The sequence below is a fragment of the Elaeis guineensis genome, chromosome 2, assembly GCF_000442705.2.
Source record: "Elaeis guineensis isolate ETL-2024a chromosome 2, EG11, whole genome shotgun sequence".
NCBI lineage: Eukaryota > Viridiplantae > Streptophyta > Magnoliopsida > Arecales > Arecaceae > Elaeis > Elaeis guineensis.
This window is the reverse complement of record NC_025994.2, coordinates 96,358,296-96,380,367: the sequence shown is the minus strand read 5'-3', so window position 1 is coordinate 96,380,367 and position 22,072 is coordinate 96,358,296. Positions and strand designations below refer to the sequence as shown.

General features: G+C 34.3%; 1 protein-coding gene across 1 annotated transcript; it reads left to right on the top strand.

Annotated features, from left to right (window-relative positions):
* The first annotated feature begins 2,732 nt into the window (after positions 1-2,732).
* Positions 2,733-8,195, top strand: LOC105052671 (homeobox-leucine zipper protein ROC2-like). Its single transcript, XM_029267404.2, has 11 exons — positions 2,733-2,965; positions 3,154-3,271; positions 3,541-3,729; positions 3,824-4,285; positions 4,390-4,485; positions 4,670-4,867; positions 4,978-5,152; positions 5,242-5,522; positions 6,906-7,001; positions 7,134-7,513; positions 7,949-8,195. Exons 1-10 carry the CDS (start codon positions 2,733-2,735, stop codon positions 7,500-7,502), a joined length of 2,217 nt encoding a protein of 738 aa, XP_029123237.2. The 3' UTR covers positions 7,503-7,513; positions 7,949-8,195.
* The last annotated feature ends 13,877 nt before the right edge of the window (positions 8,196-22,072 follow it).

Genomic DNA, 22,072 nt, shown 5'->3' with positions numbered 1-22,072 from the left:
AAAACAATAAAATTCATTATCTTAAACCGAAACTTTTCCTTTTCTTCCTTGCTTGATAATTAAATCATTTATATCTGACCAACCACCAAACCTAAAACGTATTACCAACCTCACCAATTCAAACATTCTCTTTTCTGAAAAATGACAAGAGCCATAATCTTGCGTTGAAACTTTCCTTCTTTTTCCCTACCAATAATTGAATCATTTATATTGGAAGATGCACTACATTTCAACCATAGATTTTGTATTATACACTCTTTTAATTCTTTTGATCCACTACAGCAATCTGATGTCGATCCTAAATCCTAAACCCTATCCTATTGGCTTGCAAATGCAACAGATGCATCACGTATAATTTATTCTTATCGTATTATGTTTACTACTTAGCAGAATTGACCACACATGCATGGTCCCTCCTTATCTAGTTTTTGTTGTGTTATGTTAAAAACTTGACAAAAATAATTTTTTTAAAAAAATGAGTTTATGAAATGATCTATTTTAATATTTAATAACTTTTTATCGACTTATTTTATTATTTAGTTTGATATATTAAATAATTTTATCTTGAAAGAAATCATTAAAACTAATAGCAAGAGTAGCAACAACAGCACTGAACTCACTATGGTGCTAAAAGAAAAAAATTATCATAAAACTTAATAGTATGTAACATGGGAGTGTCTTTAAATGCAATTTTGTAATGTTTGGAGTTTTGTAGCCTTCTTTCATTGCACAATAGATCCTTGTGGTTAGACAAATAGAATCTCTCACTTCCAAAGCAATTTTGTTCCTTTTCTTTCATGTAATAACCTTCATTTTCGTTTATTTGATTTTATTTTATTATATGTTTTGGTATGGCAATAGATTTTAAAATAAGTCCCTTAGTTGGTTTGCGCAAAACTTTGAGGCCCTTGATTTTATTTTTCCTTTCCAAATAGGGAGAGATGGGATAGAGAAAGAGATATTGCCCGAGATTTCCTCCTTAAAGTATTTGTTCTCTCTGTTTTTGTCTTATTACTCAGTGTTAGAGCCCCCTTCTCTCTCTAAGCCTAGAGTTAAACATTTGGAACACAAAGCAAACCGATCATTGTATGCTGACAACCTGCAACCACCCAGTAGCCTTTCTCAGAACACAATAAATAATTTAAACCAAAAGTAAGGGGAAAATAAAATATGTTGTCTTGATTTTTATCTCATTGTTATCTTTCCAAAATTTGTTTTGATTTTTATGTAATAATGCATTAGAGTGTATATCCAAAAAAAGGTGGCAGTGTATGAGGTGTGCAAGGTGATAATGCATGCACTTGGCCTCGTGCGACCGTCCGCGGGCCTTCGCTTGGCACGGCATTTTCTATTTTAGGTGGGGATTAGAGTCTATATAAGCCAAAGGGGTGAGGGGTGTCGGAGTGTGCCAAATCATCTGAGGTTGAGTTCTTGGTAGGATTCTGAGGAAGGCTTGAGAGGTTCGCAACTTTGTTGCCATGGAGTTTCAGGGAAATAGGGTGAGTGATCTTCGGTTGTTTTCTTCTCCTTCTTGTTGCAGAGGCACACATAGAGACACATATACAGAGAGAGGGGGAGGGAGGGGGAGAAAGCAAGCTCTTCTATTGCTTTCTTCTCCTCGTTGCACAGGGACACACACAGACACCCAGAGAGAGAGAGAGTTCTCACCCAGAGAGTTCTCTCTCTCTCTCTCTCTTCTCGAAAAGAGTCTTTCTTCTTGAGTCCACACTGTGTTAATTTTGGTTTATCTGCATCTGTTCTCCCTCGGTCTCTTCTGTTGATAGAGATGGAGAGATGGTATAATCTTTCTTTTAACAGCTCTCTCATCTCTCTCTCTCTCTCTCTCTCTCTCTCGAAAAGAGCCTTTCTTCTTCAGTCCACAGTGTGTTAATTTTGGTTTATTTGCAGCTGTTCTCCCTCAGTCTCTTTTGATGATATAGATGGAGAGATGCCATAATCTTTCTTCTAACAGCCCTTTCATGGTAGATTTCTACTTTTATTGTGTGGGTGGTTTTTATCTTAAGTCCACATAGAGTGGATCTTTAATTATTGTGTGTGAATTCTGGTCCATCTTCATCTGCCTTGGTCACTTCTAATGATAGAGAGGGAGAGATGCCACAATCTTTCTTCTTCCAGCTCTCTCATGGTAGATTTGTACGTTTAGTGTCTGGATGATTTCCTTCTCCAGTCCACATAGAGCGACCTTTTTTTTGTGTGAATTTTGGTTTATCTTCATCTATTCTCCCTTGGTCACAGCTGCTGATGACAGAGAGTGATAGATGCCGTATAGTCTTTCTTCTTATAGCTCTCTCATGATAGATTTTTACTTTCATTACACGATAATTTTCTTCTTCAGTCCACATAGAGTATTGGGCGAATTTTGGTCTATATTTATATGTTCTCCCTTGGTCACTTCTGATGACAGAGATAGAGAGATGCCATAGCCTTTCTTCTTACAGCTCTCTTGGTGTAGCTATTTTTTCTTTTTTAGTCTAGCGATACTTTCTTGTTTCATCCTTTTTTTTTTTTTTTTTTTGATCTTTTCTCTTTTACTTTAACTGATCTTTTTTATATTACAAATATGCATTTTCGGTGTCCTTTTTGATAGATCTGTATTAACATATATCAAAATTGTTTGTGTTTAATTATCTTCTCTCATAGATTTTCAATTAAAGTTACCATTATTTCCTCATTCTCCTAATCATGCTTTGTCTTTTGTGTTACAAAAGAACATGTTTCATGATCAAGCGCGGGCTCATCAGCAAAATCATGATCCACAGTCTTTCCAGATCACTACGGGGATCGAGGCTCCCAGACTGGTCGACGAGGAGGACCATTCTGCCAACCCGCAAACTGAAGTCCCTGCAAACGCCTCCACTGGGGAAGATGATCAACAACGGAGGGCTGCTCCCAAAAGGAAGAAGTACCAGAGACACACACCTGAGCAAATCAAAGAGCTGGAAGCGTATAATATCCCCGAAGGACCTTCCCTACTTGAAAATTAGATTATTATTTGGATCAGATCAATTTCTTTAATTATTTTTGTCACTTTTTCCCATCGTATTTTTTGTTTTTTTCGTATCTCATCTTTTATCATTTCTAGAAAGGCATTATTTTTTCTTTCCTTTTTTTTTTTTTTTTTTGCTTTTACAGTCTTTTCAGGATATGCCCGCATCCTGACGACAAGCAGCGGAGAGAGCTGAGCGAGAAAGTGGGCATGGAGCAACAGCAAGTGAAGTTCTGGTTTCAGAATAGACGCACCCAGTCTAAGGTCAACAACTTTTCCTAAACCCCTCTCTCTCTCTCTATCTCTTCTCTACACGTCAGCCACTTACCACATTTCCCAGCTGACGTCACATTTAACATGCATCCACTGCACTTTATTTACTATTTTTTCTCGACTGGGCTGTTGCTGCCGTTACTACTTACCCACCGATGTTTTATGTGTCCCCTCTTATTGACGGCAACTTCTATATTTACCATCCCCCCTCCCTTTCTCTATATATCTCCTATTCTTCGAATCATCTAACCCTTTCACAGAACCACCGAGAGCGCGACGACAACAAGAAGCTCCGAAAGGAAAATGATGAGCTGCGCCTGGAGAACCTGAGGATCAAAGAGGCATTAAGTAATCCATGCTGCCAGCACTGTGGCGGTCCTTGCGTTATTGGCAAGATGTCCATGGACGGGCGCCGACTGAGGTTGGAGAACGCTAGCTTGCAGGCAGAGGTACTCTCTTGAGAGCTTCGGTGTTCGTTTTATGTACGTGCGTAGTTTATATATATACATACGATGTTCTGCTATACTTCTTGGATTTTTGTAGATTGAAAAGGTGTCGGTGTGGATCTCGAAGCATGGGAATCAATCAGAGATGCCGTCGACCGCGCTGCCCGAGCCGGAACCCTCGCATCAACTAGTGGTCTCTGGGGTCGTTACTGGCACTGTGAAGGTTCCTCTGAATACGATGGAAGCAGAGAGTTCGAGAGCAGCGGAACTGCGCGGGCCATCTGTTACCGTGCAATCTCAGGCTCAGGTGCAGAGGCCTTTCTTCGAAAACCTTGCAGCCGTGGCCATGGAGGAGCTAATGGTGATGGCTCACGCTGGTGAGCCTCTGTGGATCCCTGGCCTCGATGGTTATTATGAGATTCTTAACGAGGATGAATACGCCCGAGCTTTCCCGAGGGGGCTCGGGCCGAAGCGACTCGCCCTTCGGACGGAGGTGACTAGAGGAACGACAATAATGTTTACGACTCCGCTGTTCCTTGTGGACATTATCATGAATGTAGTGGGTGAAAGAAAATTTATTACGGCTTTGAAGGCAGAAAATTTTTTTATTATATGCCACTGCATGCAACGGTTATGATTTTTATTCTTCTCTATTTTTGGCAGAGCAAGTGGTCGACTTTCTTTTCAGGCATTGTTTCAAGTGCTGATTATTTGGAGATGCCTTTCATTAGCATCGGCTCCGAGGGAATGTTGCAATTAGTATGGCCTCTATTTTTTTGGCTCTTAGCATTCTACCCATAATTTATTAAAATCGCTCCAGATTATTATGGTTTTGGTGATTGCGATATAATCAGTGAAATTTTCTTTTTCCAAAATGGAAATATCATTCTGGTCTATACTTAATTATTTCATGGGACCAAAATCTAATTTTATACATCCTCAGATCACAGCGGAGTTTCAAGTTCCATCACCTCTCGTACCACCCAGAGGGTGTGTGTTTCTGAGGTACTGCAGAAAGCATGCAGAGGGATTCTGGGTAATCGTCGATGTTTCAATGAACAACCATGATAACTCAGAAATCAGATACCGGAGAAGGCCATCGGGCTGCTTAATCCAAGAGATGTCGAATGGCTACTCAAAGGTAATGCAGTAAAGAAAAGCAAAAAAAAATCGATTCCCTTCTACTCTATCTACCGAGCTTCCCTAGTAATTAGTTGATTTATTATCTTACACTAATCGTTATCGCCTCAGATTACATGGGTCGAACATGTCGAAGTGGATGATTCTGGTGTTCATGACATGTACAAGGCTGTAGTCAGTTCAGGTCTAGCCTTCGGAGCCAAACGGTGGCTGTCAACTCTGGAACGACAGTGTGAGCGCCTGGCAAGTATCTCGGCCATTAACAATCCGCGCTTTGGTCTTAATGGTAATAATCCTCCACTTCTTCCAAGTAAAATCCAACAACAATATAGTTCCATCTCTCTCCTAACCTATTCATTTCGTATTCTGCGACAGCTAACCCTGAGGGTAGGAAGAACATTTTGAGGTTGGTGGAGAGGATGGTGGTAGGCTTCTGCGGTGGGGTAAGTGGATCAAGAGCTCAGGGCTGGAGCCATATATCTGGAATCGGTGCGGAGGATGTGAAAATTACAGCTAAAAGGAACACTGTTGTTACTGGTTCGCCTCCAGGAATCACCATAAATGCCAGCACGTCCCTATGGCTCCCCTTGCCGCCGGGGAGAATTTTTCATTTCCTGCGCACCTCACGCAATCTGGTGTTCAGGGCCCCTTCGATAGTGCGTCCTCTATTCCCCTTGCCTTCCCTTTACTGCTTTCGACTATAATTCCTTTTGCTCTTATGGCAAGAACGTTTAATGATTGATCATATTCATTGAATCATTTTAGTCATAGTGGCTTAAAATATTATTTTGTACCGGACCCTTACCTTGTATTTCCTATGTTTATCTCATTTCGTTGATTACTTACTGCATTGATTGTATTGCAACGATATTGCAACGGTCTGATGAAGAGTTATAAAAGTAAATGTAAAAAAAACTCCTCAGTTATTTGTGAGAATGCCGGATAAATTATTCAAGCAACGTTTCATCTCATTAGCGATTATAGGGGATTAGTTTATTGTCCAGTGTTATTCATCATTTTATTTTCTTTAATTATATCATGACAATTCTAATATTTTAAGTATTTTGAGCAAGTACTTCTAAAATTCTCGCTGTGATTGTTAGAATTGGGCGTTTTCATTGGTGTATTGCATTTTAATGCTCTAAATGAATTAGCAAACTAAGTTAGTTTCACCAGCCAAGATTTCCAAAATAAATAATTTCATGAGATAATATTGTAAAATTTGGAGATCTTAATCCGTTCCACAGAAGGACCTGATCTTTTATTTCATCCATACCTGTATTCCAAGTTGCAGATTCAACTTTCGAGAGGCTCATGCTTGTTTTCCATCTACCAAGCTATTGTTGATTTGTGTGGATCCGTCATGTTTTTTCTTTTTAGATGAGAAAAGTAAAACAAAGACTATTTGTGGAACTACAAATTTGTTTCTTAAATGAAACAAAAATTATTCTTCATTATGGTCGAGTATTCTAAGGTTTCATAAAAATATACTTATTATGGGCTGTTTCACTTCCATCAAAATATATTAGAGTCCATGCATGTACATGATTTAATATTTAAACCCACTGAGAGCATATATCCTTCTACCTACTATAAATTTTTTATTTTACTAAAATAATTAAACATAAGGCTTGTCCATACATATTCAAACATAAGTTCATGTTGACATCCAGTTTATGCATTTATCTGATTAGATGAATTCAACCTGAAAGGATTAATGCAATGGCAAGTGTCTGTTTTCCTTTTTCAGAAGAAGAGTATAATAAAAGTCAACCACAAATTCAGGCACTCATAATTAAAAGTCCATGTCTACGTTTATATATACACATGGACTGGGTGCTTTGTTCTCCAAATGATCAACGTCTATTTATAGCCCATTTATTACTTCTATAAATGATATTTAATGATAATAAATCCATCCATTATAAGGCAATCTTGATATACATCTCCTTTCTAAGAATTTATTGAGATGCTCAAAAATGAAATTGAAGCACTAACTTAGATAATGATATTTGCCTCACTTGCGCTTGGGATGTCAGTGGGACGTGCTCGCGAATGGTGCTACAATTGAAGAAGCGTGCCAAATAGCTAATGGCAGGGAAGAAGGAAATTGTATCTCGATACTCAATGTTCGCGTAAGCTTAATACCATTTCCTATCATCACTGTTTTCTAGCTCCACTTTCTTTTCATCAATACAACGTACATCTCTCTCTCTCTCTCACGTAAAAAACTTAACTTACTCTACGTTGCATGATGGGGAGTGTAGGGACCGGAAAGCCCGAGCCACGTGATGATACTCCAAGAGAACTGCTCCCATGCAACTGGCTCGTATGTGATCTATGCTCCAATCGATGTCGTGGCGCTGAATGCTATCCTGACCGGCCAAGAGGCAGACTACGTGGCACTTCTTCCTTGTGGATTTACCATATTCCCTGACTTGCCTTATGGCATGCAAGATGGCTTAGTTGGTGAGGGTGGCTCCGGAGGATCCCTCTTGACTGTTTCTTTTCAGATCCTGGTCGACTCCAATCCAGATTCAAATATCTCTGCTGACACCATCGCCAACCTGAATGTGCTTGTGACCGGTACCTGCGACCAAATCAAAGGTTCTCTGTTGGCTAAAAATGCCCCGTGAAGCTGAAGGAGGTACTCACATAAGTTGATCTTTCCAGAAACTCAAGTCTTCTTTGGGTGTTAAAACATCATCTATAGCTTCCTTGTTCTGTTGAAAAAAACAGAGTTTTTTATGTTTAAGGAATTTTAAGATACCTTTTTTAATGAATTATTTCAAGAACGAGGTCTGCTTGCTTAGGTTTTGAGGATTTTTTTTTTTTTAATTTAAGATAGTAGTGAAATTTCTGATATAAAGTTTTTCCTCTTATTTTTCTTTTAGCTTTTCCTGATTTCCTATTTTTACTTATCCATCTATTTCTCTTTTCTGTTCCTAAAAAAATTTGTTAGTATTTTAGTACATCATACAACTATATATCCACTCTCCCCTATTCCTTTACATCTTTTGTAAGATACATCAGCAGATAACTAGTTAAAGTCCAACTTCTACCTTATATTTCTGGCGGACAGGAGGACAGGAGAGTTGAAACGGAAGTCAAAAACGCACCTCAGACTCTCCAAGACATGCTAGTGTGCTGGTTCGGGCATTGAATTAAATAAAGTACCTGCTAGATTAGCAGACCCTCCTATATGATATTTTTCTGTTTTCTTTCTTTCTGCACCTTATGTGCAACCTTGTTTGGTTCTTGTAATAATAACTATGGTGGATAGAGATATCTAATCCACATTGCAACATTTCTCCCTTTTACTAAAAACATTGAGGATGCTCTTTTTAATAAAGTTAAACAGCTTATAGTATGGTTAATTAGCCTGCATGGTTCTGTTCAAATTGTTGTGTTGTGGATGGACTGTCTACTAATGTCGTAATTGTAGCTATGGAATTGTGATAAGAAATGCTAGTATGGCTGCATAAACCATATACGATATGGATGGAAGATAGGGAACGGAGGGAGGGAGGGGGCTATATATATATATATATATATATATATATATATATATATATATAAATATATATATATATATATATATATATATATATATATATATATATAGGTTTGGTTTTAGAGAATCTTATTTGATTGCATATGCGAGTATATAGCCCGACTTATATAGAGTCAGGATAACAAAAAGCATGGTTAAATGGTCTTGCTGATGTTGCCAAAGGATTTTATATATAAGGACTCGTACGAATATATAGTTAATTCTACATTAGTTATGCACTAAATAAATCTTGAATATTCAAAGAAAACTAAAAAATTAAATAATATCTTCTAGCTAATTTTTTTATATAAAATCCTAGATTATTATAAATTGTATCAGAGCAGATCCAGCCCATAATCCATATATATATATATGAACTAAGGGATCCTGCAATATGATCTCATTTGGATTGACCATAGAGTCATCATAGCATTTATAATTGTATCTGCAGTACTTGTCATCAAGTTTTAACTTTATTATTAGCTTCCATATAATTTTAAAGTCCTTAGCTTCAAAATTTTTCTAAACTTTGTCAAGTCCACGAAACACACTACAAGAAAAGAGTGTTTTTGCAATAGAATTATTTACGACGAAAATATTTTCGTTATCAATAAGAGTATTTACGATAAAAATTATAAATAATAAAATATTTATGATGAAAATAATTTTTTGTCACAAATAGTTTGCTATTAGTGATGGAAAAAAATTCCATCATAAATACTCATTATTTGCAACGAATATTTTCATCATAAATATTATAATATATATTTTAATTTTTAATTTTTAAATATTTATAATAAAAATATTTGTATTATAAATAATTTAATTATTTATGATGAAAAATATTTTTTCATCGACAATAAAATTATTTTCAATGAAAATATTTCATCGCTAATATTTGAAAAAAAAATTAAAAATTAAAAATTTATAGATTATTTATGATGAAAATGTTACGTCATAAATAATTAAATATTTATGATAAAAAAAATTTCATCATAAATACTCATTATTTATTATAAAAAATTTATCATGAATATTTTAAAAAATTAAATTAAAAAATTATAGATTATTTGTGATGAAAATGTTACATCATAAATAATTGAATATTTATGATGAAAAATATTTTTTATCATAAATACTCATTATTTATGATAAAAAATTTTCATCATGAATATTTAAAAAAAAATATTTAAAATTTAAAAAATACAGATTATCTATGATAAAAATATTACATTGTAAATAATTTAGTATTTGTGATAAAAAATATTTTTCATCATAAATAGTCTATTATTTATGATGATAAATTTTCATCATCAATATTTCAAAAAAATAAAAAATTTAAAAATTATAAAAATTATAAATTATTTATGATGAAAATATTACCTCATAAATAACATAGTATTCACAATGAAAAATATTTTTTCATCATAAATAGAATATTATTTATGATGAAAATACTTTCATCGTCAATATTTCAAAAAAATAAAAAATTTAAAATAATATAAAAATTAGAGATTATTTGTGATAAAAATATTACATCATAAATAACATAGTGTTTATGATGAAAAATATTTTTTAATTATAAATATAATATTATTTAAAATAAAAATATTTTTATTATCAATATTTTAAAAAAATAAAAAATTTAAAAAACATAAAAATTAAAGATTATTTATGATGAAAATATTACATCATAAATAATTTAATATTTATGATAAATAATTTAGCATTTACATCATAAATAGTAGTTATTTACAATGAAAATATTTTTATTGCCAATATTTTGAAAAAAATAAAAAATTTAAAAAATATAAAAATTATAGATTATTTACGATAAAAATATTACATCATAAATAACTTAGTGTTAATGATAAAAAATTATTTTTTATCATAAATAGTTAATTATTTATGATGAAAATATTTTCATCATCAATATTTAAAAAAATATAAAAATTATAAAAATTATAAAAATATATATTATTTATAATAAAAATATTACATCATAAATAATTGATTATTTATGATAAAAAATAATTGATTACTTATGATGAAAATATTTTTATCGTCAATATTTTGAAAAAAATTAGAAATTTAAAAAATATAAAAAACTATGGATTATTTACGATGAAAATATTTCATCATTAATAATTTAGTGTTTGTGATGAAAAATATTTTTTCATCATAAATAGTCTATTATTTGCGATAAAAAAATTTTATAGCTAATATTTTAAAATTTAAAAAATATAAAAATTATTGATTATTTTTGATAAAAATATTACATCATAAATAATTGACTATTTATGATGAAAAATTATTTTTTATCATAAATACTCAATTATTTAGGATAAAAATATTTTCATCGTAAGTATTTTGAAAAAAATAAAAAATATAAAAAATTATAAAAATTATAAAAATAATTAAAAAATCAAAAATTTAAAAAAATAACTTTCGATATTGAAAAGAAATCATTCTCCCAGTATCCAGATTTTGTTGGATGATACAACAAAATTTTGCACCTACAACTAAATCAACCGTCTATAGGATTTAGGAGCAAACCACCTCAGAAAATTAAATGCAAGGAATTTAATTCAGAAAAAATATCGACTTCCAACTGTATAAAGAATAAAACTTTATCAACTGTTCGATGGACTAAATTGTATCATTTACTTCTAAACCATCTCAAAAAAATTTAGCCAATAATCTCTTGTGACAACAAAATCTTATAACATCTTCAATAGAAAAACATAACTTCTTAAATGCTGTCCTTAATCTATGGCAGATAATGCACTACATTAGCCCGATCTCTGGAACCATCAATTGATATCGATCCTCCATTAGAAAGATCAAATTTTATATAAAAACTAAGGCCAGCAGATCACCTAAAAATTGATCCAAACAAGGTATCTGTGAAAATATAAGAACACGATCAAAATTTAACTCATATGTAATAAAAATTATTAATTAATATCTGCAATGTATCAGCAGAAAAATGATTATCATCCAATAGTACATGATAATGTATTGGTTTGCTGGTCCCCTGAATGAAAACAAAATATAGATAAATTGATAAAAAAATATTTTAAAAACTAGATAAAACTAGATTATGCAAATACTTAAAACTAAGAAGATTACATGTAAAAACCAGTTCATCAATTGCCACTCATCATTAGAGGATAGAAAAGATAGAGATTAGATCCCTCCTAACCTAGAAAAATAAAATAATGAGAAAAAAAATATAAAAAAATATTATCTTTATACCAGCATGGCTGTAAAGATAGAAATCAAATTCTATCAGATGACAAATCATTGTGTCGATCCCAGTTCCTAATCATATGAAAAATATCATTGAATTTTCAAGACATTTAATTGATCAACCCTAACAAAACCATATGAAGATCAACTAGGCTCTTTAACATGTTTTAAATCCACAAAAGCATGCATTAAAAAGGATAACCAAGCTGCTTTTTTATGTATGTAATTTTTTTTGAAGAAAAAATTATAAATTAGCTATTTATATATATTTTTTATTAATAAAAAATTAAATTTTTTGATGAAATTATTTTGAATTTTTTTTTAAACTAAAAATTTTTTAGATTAAAGAAAATTAATTTTTTTGGATGAAATTTTTTTAGAAAAAAAAATTTTAGTGGAAAAAATTTTTTTGGTAGGAATTATTGACGATAAAAATTAAATTTTCATTACTAATAATATTATTAATGACGAAATATGTCTCTTTCGTTGCAAATAAATTTATTTTATTTTTTTAGTAGAAATTTTTTTTTGATGAGAATTATTGACAATAAAAATCAAATTTTTGTTGCTAATAAATTTACTAACCATGAAATTTTTTTTCATTGCTAATAATTTTTTTGAGCAAAATTTTTTTAGCAAAAATTTTTTTTAGTAATTTTTTTTATATTTTTGTGAAAATTATTGACAATAAAAATAAAATTTTTATTGCTAATAATGTTATTAATGATGAATTTTTTTCATCGTAAATAATTTTTTTTAAAGAAAAAAATTTTTTTAGTGAAAAATTTTTTTTTGATAGAAATTATTGATGATAAAAATAATTTTTCATCGCTAATAATTGTATTAGCGATAAAAATTTTTGTTGCTAATAATTCTACATTGAATGTACGTCAACTTGATGTTCCTTCACGTGAAACTCTTCCCCCCTCCCCTCTCCTCTCTCTCCTCTCCTCTTTCCCTCTCCCCTCTTCCTCTCCATGCTCTCTCTGAGCTCTCCCACCTCCCCTATCTCCTCTCTCCCTCTCCGTGCTCTCCCCCCTCTCTTTCCATCGGCGAGCCCCTCTCCATCATCGCCACCACCATCCATCGTTCGCACCGCCGTCCGCCAAAGGTAAGGTTCCAATCCTTTTTTTTTGTGTTGATGGGGCCACTGGGGGGCGGAATGGGTTGCGGGGGGGAGGTCGTGGGCGGCCGGCGGCACCACGGGGCCGGTGAGCGGGTCAGCCGGCGGGGAGGGGGTCAGGGGGCGATCCGGGTTGAAAAGGGGTCGGGATGGGGTCGGGGGGCGATCAAGGGTGAGACGGGGGTGGGGAGGGGGCCGTGGGCGGTCGGCTGCGCCACGGGGCCACAGAGGGGGTCGGCCAGTGGAGACGGGGTCGGGGAGGGGGCGGCCGACGATCGGGGGTGAAACGGGAGCGGGATAGGGTCGGAGGGCGGCCGGAGGCGAGACGGGGACAGGGAGGGGGCCAGAGGCAGCCGATGGCGCCATGGGGCCGGAGAGGGGGTCGGTCGGCGGAGACAAGGTCGGGGAGGGGGCGGTCAGTGGTCGGGGGCGAAATGGGGGCAGGATAGGATCGGGGGGGCGGTCGGAGACGAGACAGGGGTGGGGAGGGGGCTGTGGGCGGCCGGCGATGCCACGAGGTTGAGGAGGGGGTCGGTCGGTGGAGATAGGGCCGGAGAGGGGCGATCGGTGGTCGGGGGAGAAACGGGGAGGGGAGGGGGTCAGCCGCGACACAATGGTGCCATGGAGCTGTGGAGTGGGTCGGCCGAGGTGGTGACTGTGGGAAAGGGGTCGGTCGAGGAGCGGGCCGGCTGGGGAGATGATGGCGAGGAGGGGTGGGTGACGGTGGGGAGGGAGGAAGGGAAGAGAGAAACGAGGGGGAGAAAAAAAAAAGAAAAAAAAATGAAAGAAAAAATAAAAAAAATATATAAAAAAATAAAAAAAACCTATTAATCAAATATTTTATTATTTGATTAATAAAAATAAAATTTGGATCATGATCTGAATTGGATCGATGTCGGGATCCGAGTCGAGATCCCGATTCAGATTGGGATCCAGATCGGAATCTGTCAGAATCCAAATTGAGATTCGAGTCATGAGGGGTTGGAGAGGGTGGCGGTGCTATTGGGGGGCTCACGAGGGGTGGGTGACGGCAGCGACGCCGCGAGAGCAGGGTCCGCAGGGATCGAGTTCGGACGACGTGGGGTGTGTGACGATGTTGGTGCCGTGGGAGCAGAGGCCATGGGAGGCCGAGTCCAGAGCTTGTTTAGAAGAAAAAATATTTTAAAAAATATATTTTTAGATAAAAAATATTTTAAAAAAATAAAAAATAATTTATTATTTTTAAGTAAAAAATATTTTAAAAAAATAAAAATCATCGGATCTTCGGGATTAGGTTTCATGTTATTATTTTGTATTAATATTATTTTGCATGCTCAACTGCTTATAGTTTATTTTATATTTGTTGCATAAATTTTTTAGTGTTACTACTGAAATTTATAAATTTTTTTTGTTCTATTGGCACAATGCACATTGCTGTTGTTTATTACAATTTAATTATTTTATGTGCTATTTTGTATGCTTTTACTTATTATAATTAAATATAAAAAATATTTTTATTTTAGAAAAAACTCTACTGAAATTTTTGATGAAAAAATTTCAATACAGAGTTATTTTTTTTTGACAAATTAGAAATCCATCTTTGAATATATATTCAGAGATGGTAGTTAAATTGCATTGGACCGTAGATTTTCGTTCAAGAGACGATCTTGATCGAGATCGACTCTTGAATATTTCATATTCAAATTTTTTAAAAAAATAATAATCTTATTATTGTTAATAATTGATATTTTATTTCATTATATGGTACTCAATAGTTATCTGTCCACTGTTCTCCGAGTATATGATAGATAGGGTGTATAGGTACCATATTCATATTGTATACTTGAAAATTATGGGGAGATACTGTCGAAATTTTTACAATAATAAAATAAAATATTGACTAATAATAATAATAAGATTATTATTTTTCTGAAAGAGATAGGACCACACCTGTTAGTAATGATTTGAAATGGATATTAGCAATAAAAAGATCGGTATTCATGTCGATCCATACTTTATCAGTATAAATTTTGCAAGAACATGGTACCAAAATGAGCCGTATATATTAGCAACTCAAGCGAAACAAGTAATATATTTGAAAGATCTAAAGTATCGAGATAATTGGTATATCGTACAAAAAATAATACCTAGAGACGTATATAACATACCAACCCGATTAGAGATAGATAAAAATTCGGATTTACATGAAAAGGAAGCTTTTCAGCAAAAAGAATAAACATTAGCGGAGCTTCTTATTGATGAAGAACTTGTAATGGCTCTTTTGAATAGGACTGATCTACCATCCTACAAAGTTGAAGCTGATTTTGTATTTAATCTTGATGAGTCAGAGAGCGACGATCAGTTCATAAATGATGATGAGATAGAAGACGACGCATATGTCGATTATTATGATTCAGAAGAGGATCTACACATCGAGTAGATATGAATATTGTTGAGTAGATCTATATTCTTTGCTCAATCTTCTCTTGCAATAATGGTATACGATATAATTCTATTCATTAAAATATAATTTATTTATTATTATTATTATTCAATATTATATTCATTTATACGTCAAAAATTGTAGGTATGGCATCAGGAGACAGATGACGATGTTCGCGTTCGCTATCTCCCCCAGAGACTGAGGTGCCTTCACCAATTTCTACTACCACACCAGCTCCGTTGCTAGAGATTTCTGCATTGGCAAGTCCCAATGAGACGGGTTCGAGTGAGACGAGTCCGAGTGATATTATTATACTTTTTATATAATAAAATTTAATTTTTTTTATTTGGATGCTATCATACTAATGATTTATTTATTGTTATTTCAAGTCAATCTCCACCAGTGGTGAGGTGAGGGTAAGGTCCATCGAAGAACTTTGCTCTAAAGCGTTGGAGACGCGAGCACCCAGGAAAGCGTCTCTATATCGAGATACCATTCGGCTACACCAGACCCATTAGAGGATGGTGCGAACCGTGGCAGGCCGAGCTGGACATCATATGTCGTTGCTATGCCCCTGTGATGCTTTTCAATTGGTGTCATGTTGTACCGGCTCAAAGAAAAATTTTCTACATCCAGTTACAGATAAAATAAATTATATCATGAATATTTAATTAGCATGGTATTCTTCTAATATCTATTATTGACAGGATGTTTTTGATATTATTGATTTTGAGGAAAATCATGTGCGGTGAGCTGTAGACACTGATTTATCTTTGCATTTCAAAGACTATCACCACAACATCCATCAGCATTGGTATCATGTGATGCAGGATCATGGGGTGGAGGCAGTGACAGCGGCCTTATAACAGCATCACTATGGATGATTGGACTATCATATACTGGCATTACGAGGATCCGACATATCAGGTTACACATTCAAACTTTTTTTTAAAGTTTAATGATTGAATCATTTATTCTTAAATTCAGTTTGTTACCTACTAATTTGACTGCTAACTATATAGAGAAGATGTGTCCAGAACGTCGCGAATCGGACTAGACAGACCGTACTGCATTATGAGGGTTCGAAGTCGTTCGCTCGTTACATAGAGTAGATGGTAAGTAATTTCTAATTAGTATATAATTCTCTAGCTATTTAAAAAAATTTTAATTAATTGTTCTCAAATTGCAGAGAGATGCTGAGAGTGGCGAGCTTTCTGATAGGATCGATATCCACCAGCGGACCCACTAGTGACGGTCAGGAGAGTGGACGACGGGGAGCCAGGAGCTCTTTGTAAATTTTTTTAATTATTTTTTCATTCACAATTTGATTTTCAATACAAAATTAAAATAGTTATAACTTTAATTTTCAGGACCATATGATAGACATCAGATCCCAGCCTACCTCTGAGGGCTCGACCGCACCAACAGATAATGAGATCTATGATCAGATGCTTGGTACATGACCCTGTTATGTTAGGAGTCTAGGGCATGGGATTACTACTTTCTCATCCTCATGCTAGTCCAGGACCGACATCCATATTGCCTACGATGCTCGACTGGCGGAGGTGCAGAGGCAGGTTAAGTAGCGAGCTGATGAGTTGACTGCACGCGTCGACGAGTACCAGTGACTCCAGATCCAGATGATGGAGCAGATGGTGCAGATGGAGCAAATGATGCAGCTGATGAGGCAGCAGCAGGCCGGTCCGAGCTCATCTGAGCGCTCCTCTTTTTCAGCCAGTTCTCCTTCTGTTGATGCTGACACTTGACGGCATATTTGTGCAGCTTTTTATTTTTATTTTAGTCCTCTTGTAATTTTAATTTAATATAATAAAATGATAAAATTTATTTATGAATTTATTATGTAATTTTTTTATTTTTATTTTTATTTTTTAATTTATAAAAAATATTATAAATATAAATTAAATATATATATATTCATAAATTATTTTTAAAAAAATTATAAATTATTAGCGATAGAATTATTTTCGATGAAATATTGATAGCGAAAAAATATATTAGCGATGAAAAATTGATCATAAATTAATTTTTTAATAAATTTAAAAATAATAAAATTTTATATTAAATTAATAGCGACAAAAATATATACCAGAATTTGAAATATTTGAGATGTAAAATTTACATCGCTAATATTTTTTAAATTTGATTTTTATAAAAAATTTTAATTAAATTAATAGCAACGAAAATAGTTTCATCGTAAATAACTATATTTGTGATAAAAAATTTACGTCACTAATATTTTTTTAAATTTAATTTTTATAAAAATTTTTAATTAAATTAATAGTGAAAAAAATATTTTCATCGTAAATAACCATATTTATGATGAAAAATTTATGTTTCTAATTTTTTTTAAATTTAATTTTCATAAAAATTTTTATTTAAATTAATAGCGACGAAAATAGTTTCCTCGGTATTAATTTAATATTTATTAGCAACAAAATTTTTTGTCGAAAATTACTATATTGGCAACGAAAAATTTATGTCGCTAATATTTTTTTAAATTTATTTTTATAAAAATTTTTAATAAAATTAATAGAGACGAATAAAATTCATTGCAAATAATTAATTTTGTCACAAATTATCTTTTTTTACGATTAAAATTTTTTCTCGTAAATAATTTTCAAAAAAATAAATTTTTTGACGATAAAAATTTTTCATCAATAATATTTATTATTTGTGATAAAAAAAATTTTCATCGTAAAAAATTATCAACGATGGTATTATTTGTGACTAAATGTTAGTGACAAAATTTTCATCGCTAATAACTATTAGCGATGAAAATCGATTATTAGCGATGAATTTTTTTTATCGTTAATATTTTATTTTATTATAGTGTACACTGGATCAGTTGCCACTATCTCTATTATGGCATACGAGCCATTTGATATTTCAAACAATAATCATATCCTGTACATAATCAATCCCAACCATTTGAAAATCAAAAGCTTTATATTCTTCTTGCTAACCTGTGAACAACTAGTACAATAGAAATCATGAAAATCAAATAATGTAAGACAGTCATCTATATTTTTCACCATCCAACCATGATCGAAAGGTTCATATCTTTCTCTGTCTTGGTTAGTGAAGCCATCAATCAATGCAGTTAATCTGGACCATACATACTCCCAAAATAGTGAATCTTCTTGATCATCAACAAACCTTTGATGCAGTACGTACATACCATTTATCTTTATCGTGATTTACCTGTGAAGCTAAACCATGCATCTATATCTTGCACATGAACCTGTTCTTCTACGTACATTTCTTATCAATTGGCTGATCACAAATAAAATCTCGTTGTGTGTCAATAATACTAAAATTAAAAAAAAATTATGAGTTTGTATTTCCTTACTATTTGATGTCCATGCACCAATATCATATAATTCGATAACTTTCTCTAAATCTTCGGGTACTAGTAATGCAACCTCCAAATTACTGACTGTCACACAGTTTCTTTCAATTAAATCTTCATACCTTTTCCTTGCGTAGGCTATTAATGGAGGCACTTTGATCTTCAATATTATAAATTCTGAATGATCTGCATGAATAAAATTTTCTATTCTAACCTCGTTGTTAGCTTTTTCCACGGAAACAACATCCTCAATATATATATGCATCACATATGGAATCAAATTCACCATTAAAATCAATAAAGATAGAAGAAATAATAGATATTTTTCATCGTCATGTGCTTTTATCATCACTTTCTATGGTCCTTTGGTTGCAACTATGACCATGACTTGATTTGGTTTCTTTTGGTCCTTCTTTGGCATCATCATATATTTCCTCCAAAAGATCCCGAGCTTCCTTAACTGATCTTGTTGTTAATGTTTTCTCCAAAATCACTTCATCTACTGCTTGACATATAGATGAAGGCCAAATTAAAGCTAAGTATCATTCTTGTGGTCTCCTTTCAGCGCCTTCTTTCGTGCATGAGGGAGCTTCTCAAACTCTACTTCTTCTCAAACTCTACTTCATTTCGGTGGCCGCTACCATTGCAGCCTCCATTCTTGTCGTCTTTTACCTGGCCAATCTCGCCGGCCCCAAGAAAAAACCCTGCTTTGCTGTGATAGCCTGGATCTCCTCTGTCGCCACTAGTGAGAAGATCTATCTCTAAGACGGTGTTGTATGTATCTCCATTGTTGTTGCCCCTTCTATCTTCTTCTCTCTTCTTTTCTTCTCCTCCTCCCCCTCAACTCATCATCACTAACCTATGATCCTCCCCCTGCTAAGGGTTGCCGTGACCCGACATGCTTTTAGATTTTTCTTAGCCCATATCCCTCGTTGGGGGCCTAAGTTAGGCAAAGGTGCCTCCTTTGGACATCTATCTTGCCAGATCTCCAGTTATTTTAACATATTTTCTTCTATTTTTAGGTCAGAATTTCTATTCCTAGTCAGCTGTGTAAGTCTCATCTATATAACACAGACTAGGGTTTTGTATGGGCAAACTTGAATTTGATTAATAAAATCTTCATGCAGTAGTTTCTTCCACCTTTATCCCTCTTGTTCTTGTGCTTCACTTCCTCCTCAGCTTGCGGTCGCGTCGCGTCTGCATTGGTATTTTTTACCTCCAGTTTCCAGCATGTTCTTTCGATCTAAATTTTTTTTTTTCTATATTTTTTCATATTATTTTCTGTATCATTTGTTAATCGTTAAGCTATAATGGAAACTTGCTCAAAAATGTCTTGACAGGAATCCATCCGTCCTCAGAATTCTAAACGGGAAAACTACTCCAGAAGACCAACATAACCATGGCATGTGCCATTTAGCCCATGATATGGCTGTGTGTGTGACGTTTGGTTCAGATGGGTCTGGTCCGACCAGGGCTTGAACCGTTAGCTAGCGTCCTGAGCGGACCTATTCCTATCCGACTAATGGATAACCCCCAGGAAGCCAAAACGATTGAACCATTGACTCTTTGCGCAACACAACAGTAGATGTGAGAAATTCTTCGTACACCACGGATGGTATAGAATTACGTGCACTATTTGTGGTGATTGGCTCGTGTGTGGGATCAAAAAAAAAAAAAAAAAAAATTCATACACCATGCCCCAACTTTGCACGTGAGCTAATTACCGTAAATGCTGTGCACTTTCTGTACTGTCCGTGGTACACAAAGAATTTCTCGAGTAGAGGTATGATATGAACCCGAGCCAGACATGCTTTGGTCCTTACGATAGCTACGTTAGGACTTGGGCTGGGTTTCTTCAGGTCCGTGCTTGAACTCATGGAACATGGGCTCTGTCGATTTGGGCTTCCAGAGGAAACATGCGTTCAACTACTCGCAGATAGTGTTGATTGAATTTTTTATTTCTCATAGCTATTTTGTTGGATGTTGAGGATTATCAACTTGTTTTTTTATTCTTTTAATGACATGGATTAATTAGTCCACTGGATTAATTCATATATTCAGCATAGTCTCTTTCGGATGTAAAAAAAGAGAACAAGATTTCCGAAATATGATTCTACAAAATTGTTGGCCATTTTTCATTTTTGTTCAATAATAAGTAGAAAAAAGTTAGTTTCTTATAATTATCCATGGTAAGAAAAAAAGTTAGATGATGTTATTCATTATTGTCAAAATAAGGTGGTTTTGATATTACAATGTATGCAATAAATAGTTTACTTATTACATGCTATCTTCACCATTTATATAATCTTTCATGAGTTATGACTTTCCTGCCATTTCATAGGCTGTTTCTACTAGAGCAAGGACAATGTATAACTTGGAGCATATTGCTTTAAGGTTTGCTTGATCACTTTCATTTTTGATGTGAGGTTAATCTCCATACCTCTTCTTATTCATTTTAATGACTGAATTTTAGTAATTAACTTTACTAATTTCTTTCTATCAATTTGGTCATATATGATAAATACCAAGCAAAATAATCACACAAAGTTCATAGTTCTCATGCGTACATGTAAATGAGTAAATTTCAACTAGTATTTAAATTCACTTGCACACGCTATATATTCATAATCATTTTTTTTAATGAAAATATTCATAATCATATTAATTAACATCCTTGGAGGAAGTCCTTGAAGAAAATAAGTGAACACTACCTAACTTCCCATGAACTCTTCGTAGCTAGGGTTTTCTATGCTTAAGCTTTCCATATAACTTCTTTGACTCTTGAAGTGCATTTGATTTGTGATCAAAATTGTAATCAAAATTGAAATTAGAATGAATTTAAATAGAAGTCAAGATGGTCATATTCCTCAATATATTTTGTTTGCGATCGAAATCAAAATAGAATTTGAATATGGATTGGATTTTGAAGAATTGGGACATTCCTATTCTTCTTTTAAAGTCCAAATAGGAATGAAATTTCTCTCAACTATGCCCATTTCAGAGTCCAACTCACCCTCGAACCAAATATGCCGTTGGTTCGATTAGATATTTGAGGCCAAATATTGTGTGTTGTAGATTCCCCGGTTGGGTTTGACCATTCCAATGCACTGGTTCCAGCTTGATTCCGATTGGGCTTCAGCACCCAAGCTGGACCCAACTGTCAAAAAGTGATGGCCGCATTCAGTGCCCCATATTGCCACCAGGGAATACGTCCAAAGTGGCGAGGCCACCCTATTGGAAGCCGGTCCTTGATCAGAGGTCACAAGGAAACATATCACGATAACGCAGCAGACAGCCATTTCCACGCGCAGAATCGTTGCACACAGGTAAAATGTGAGGTGTAAAGCACTAGAATAAGCTGTTTGCTGTCTCTCGCCACATATCAAGTAAACCCATCATAAGAAACCCGTGAATAATTGAGAACGTCCGAATCTCGTGGACCATGCGGCGGTCCCGTGACAGCACGTGACGTTTGTTCCTCACGTC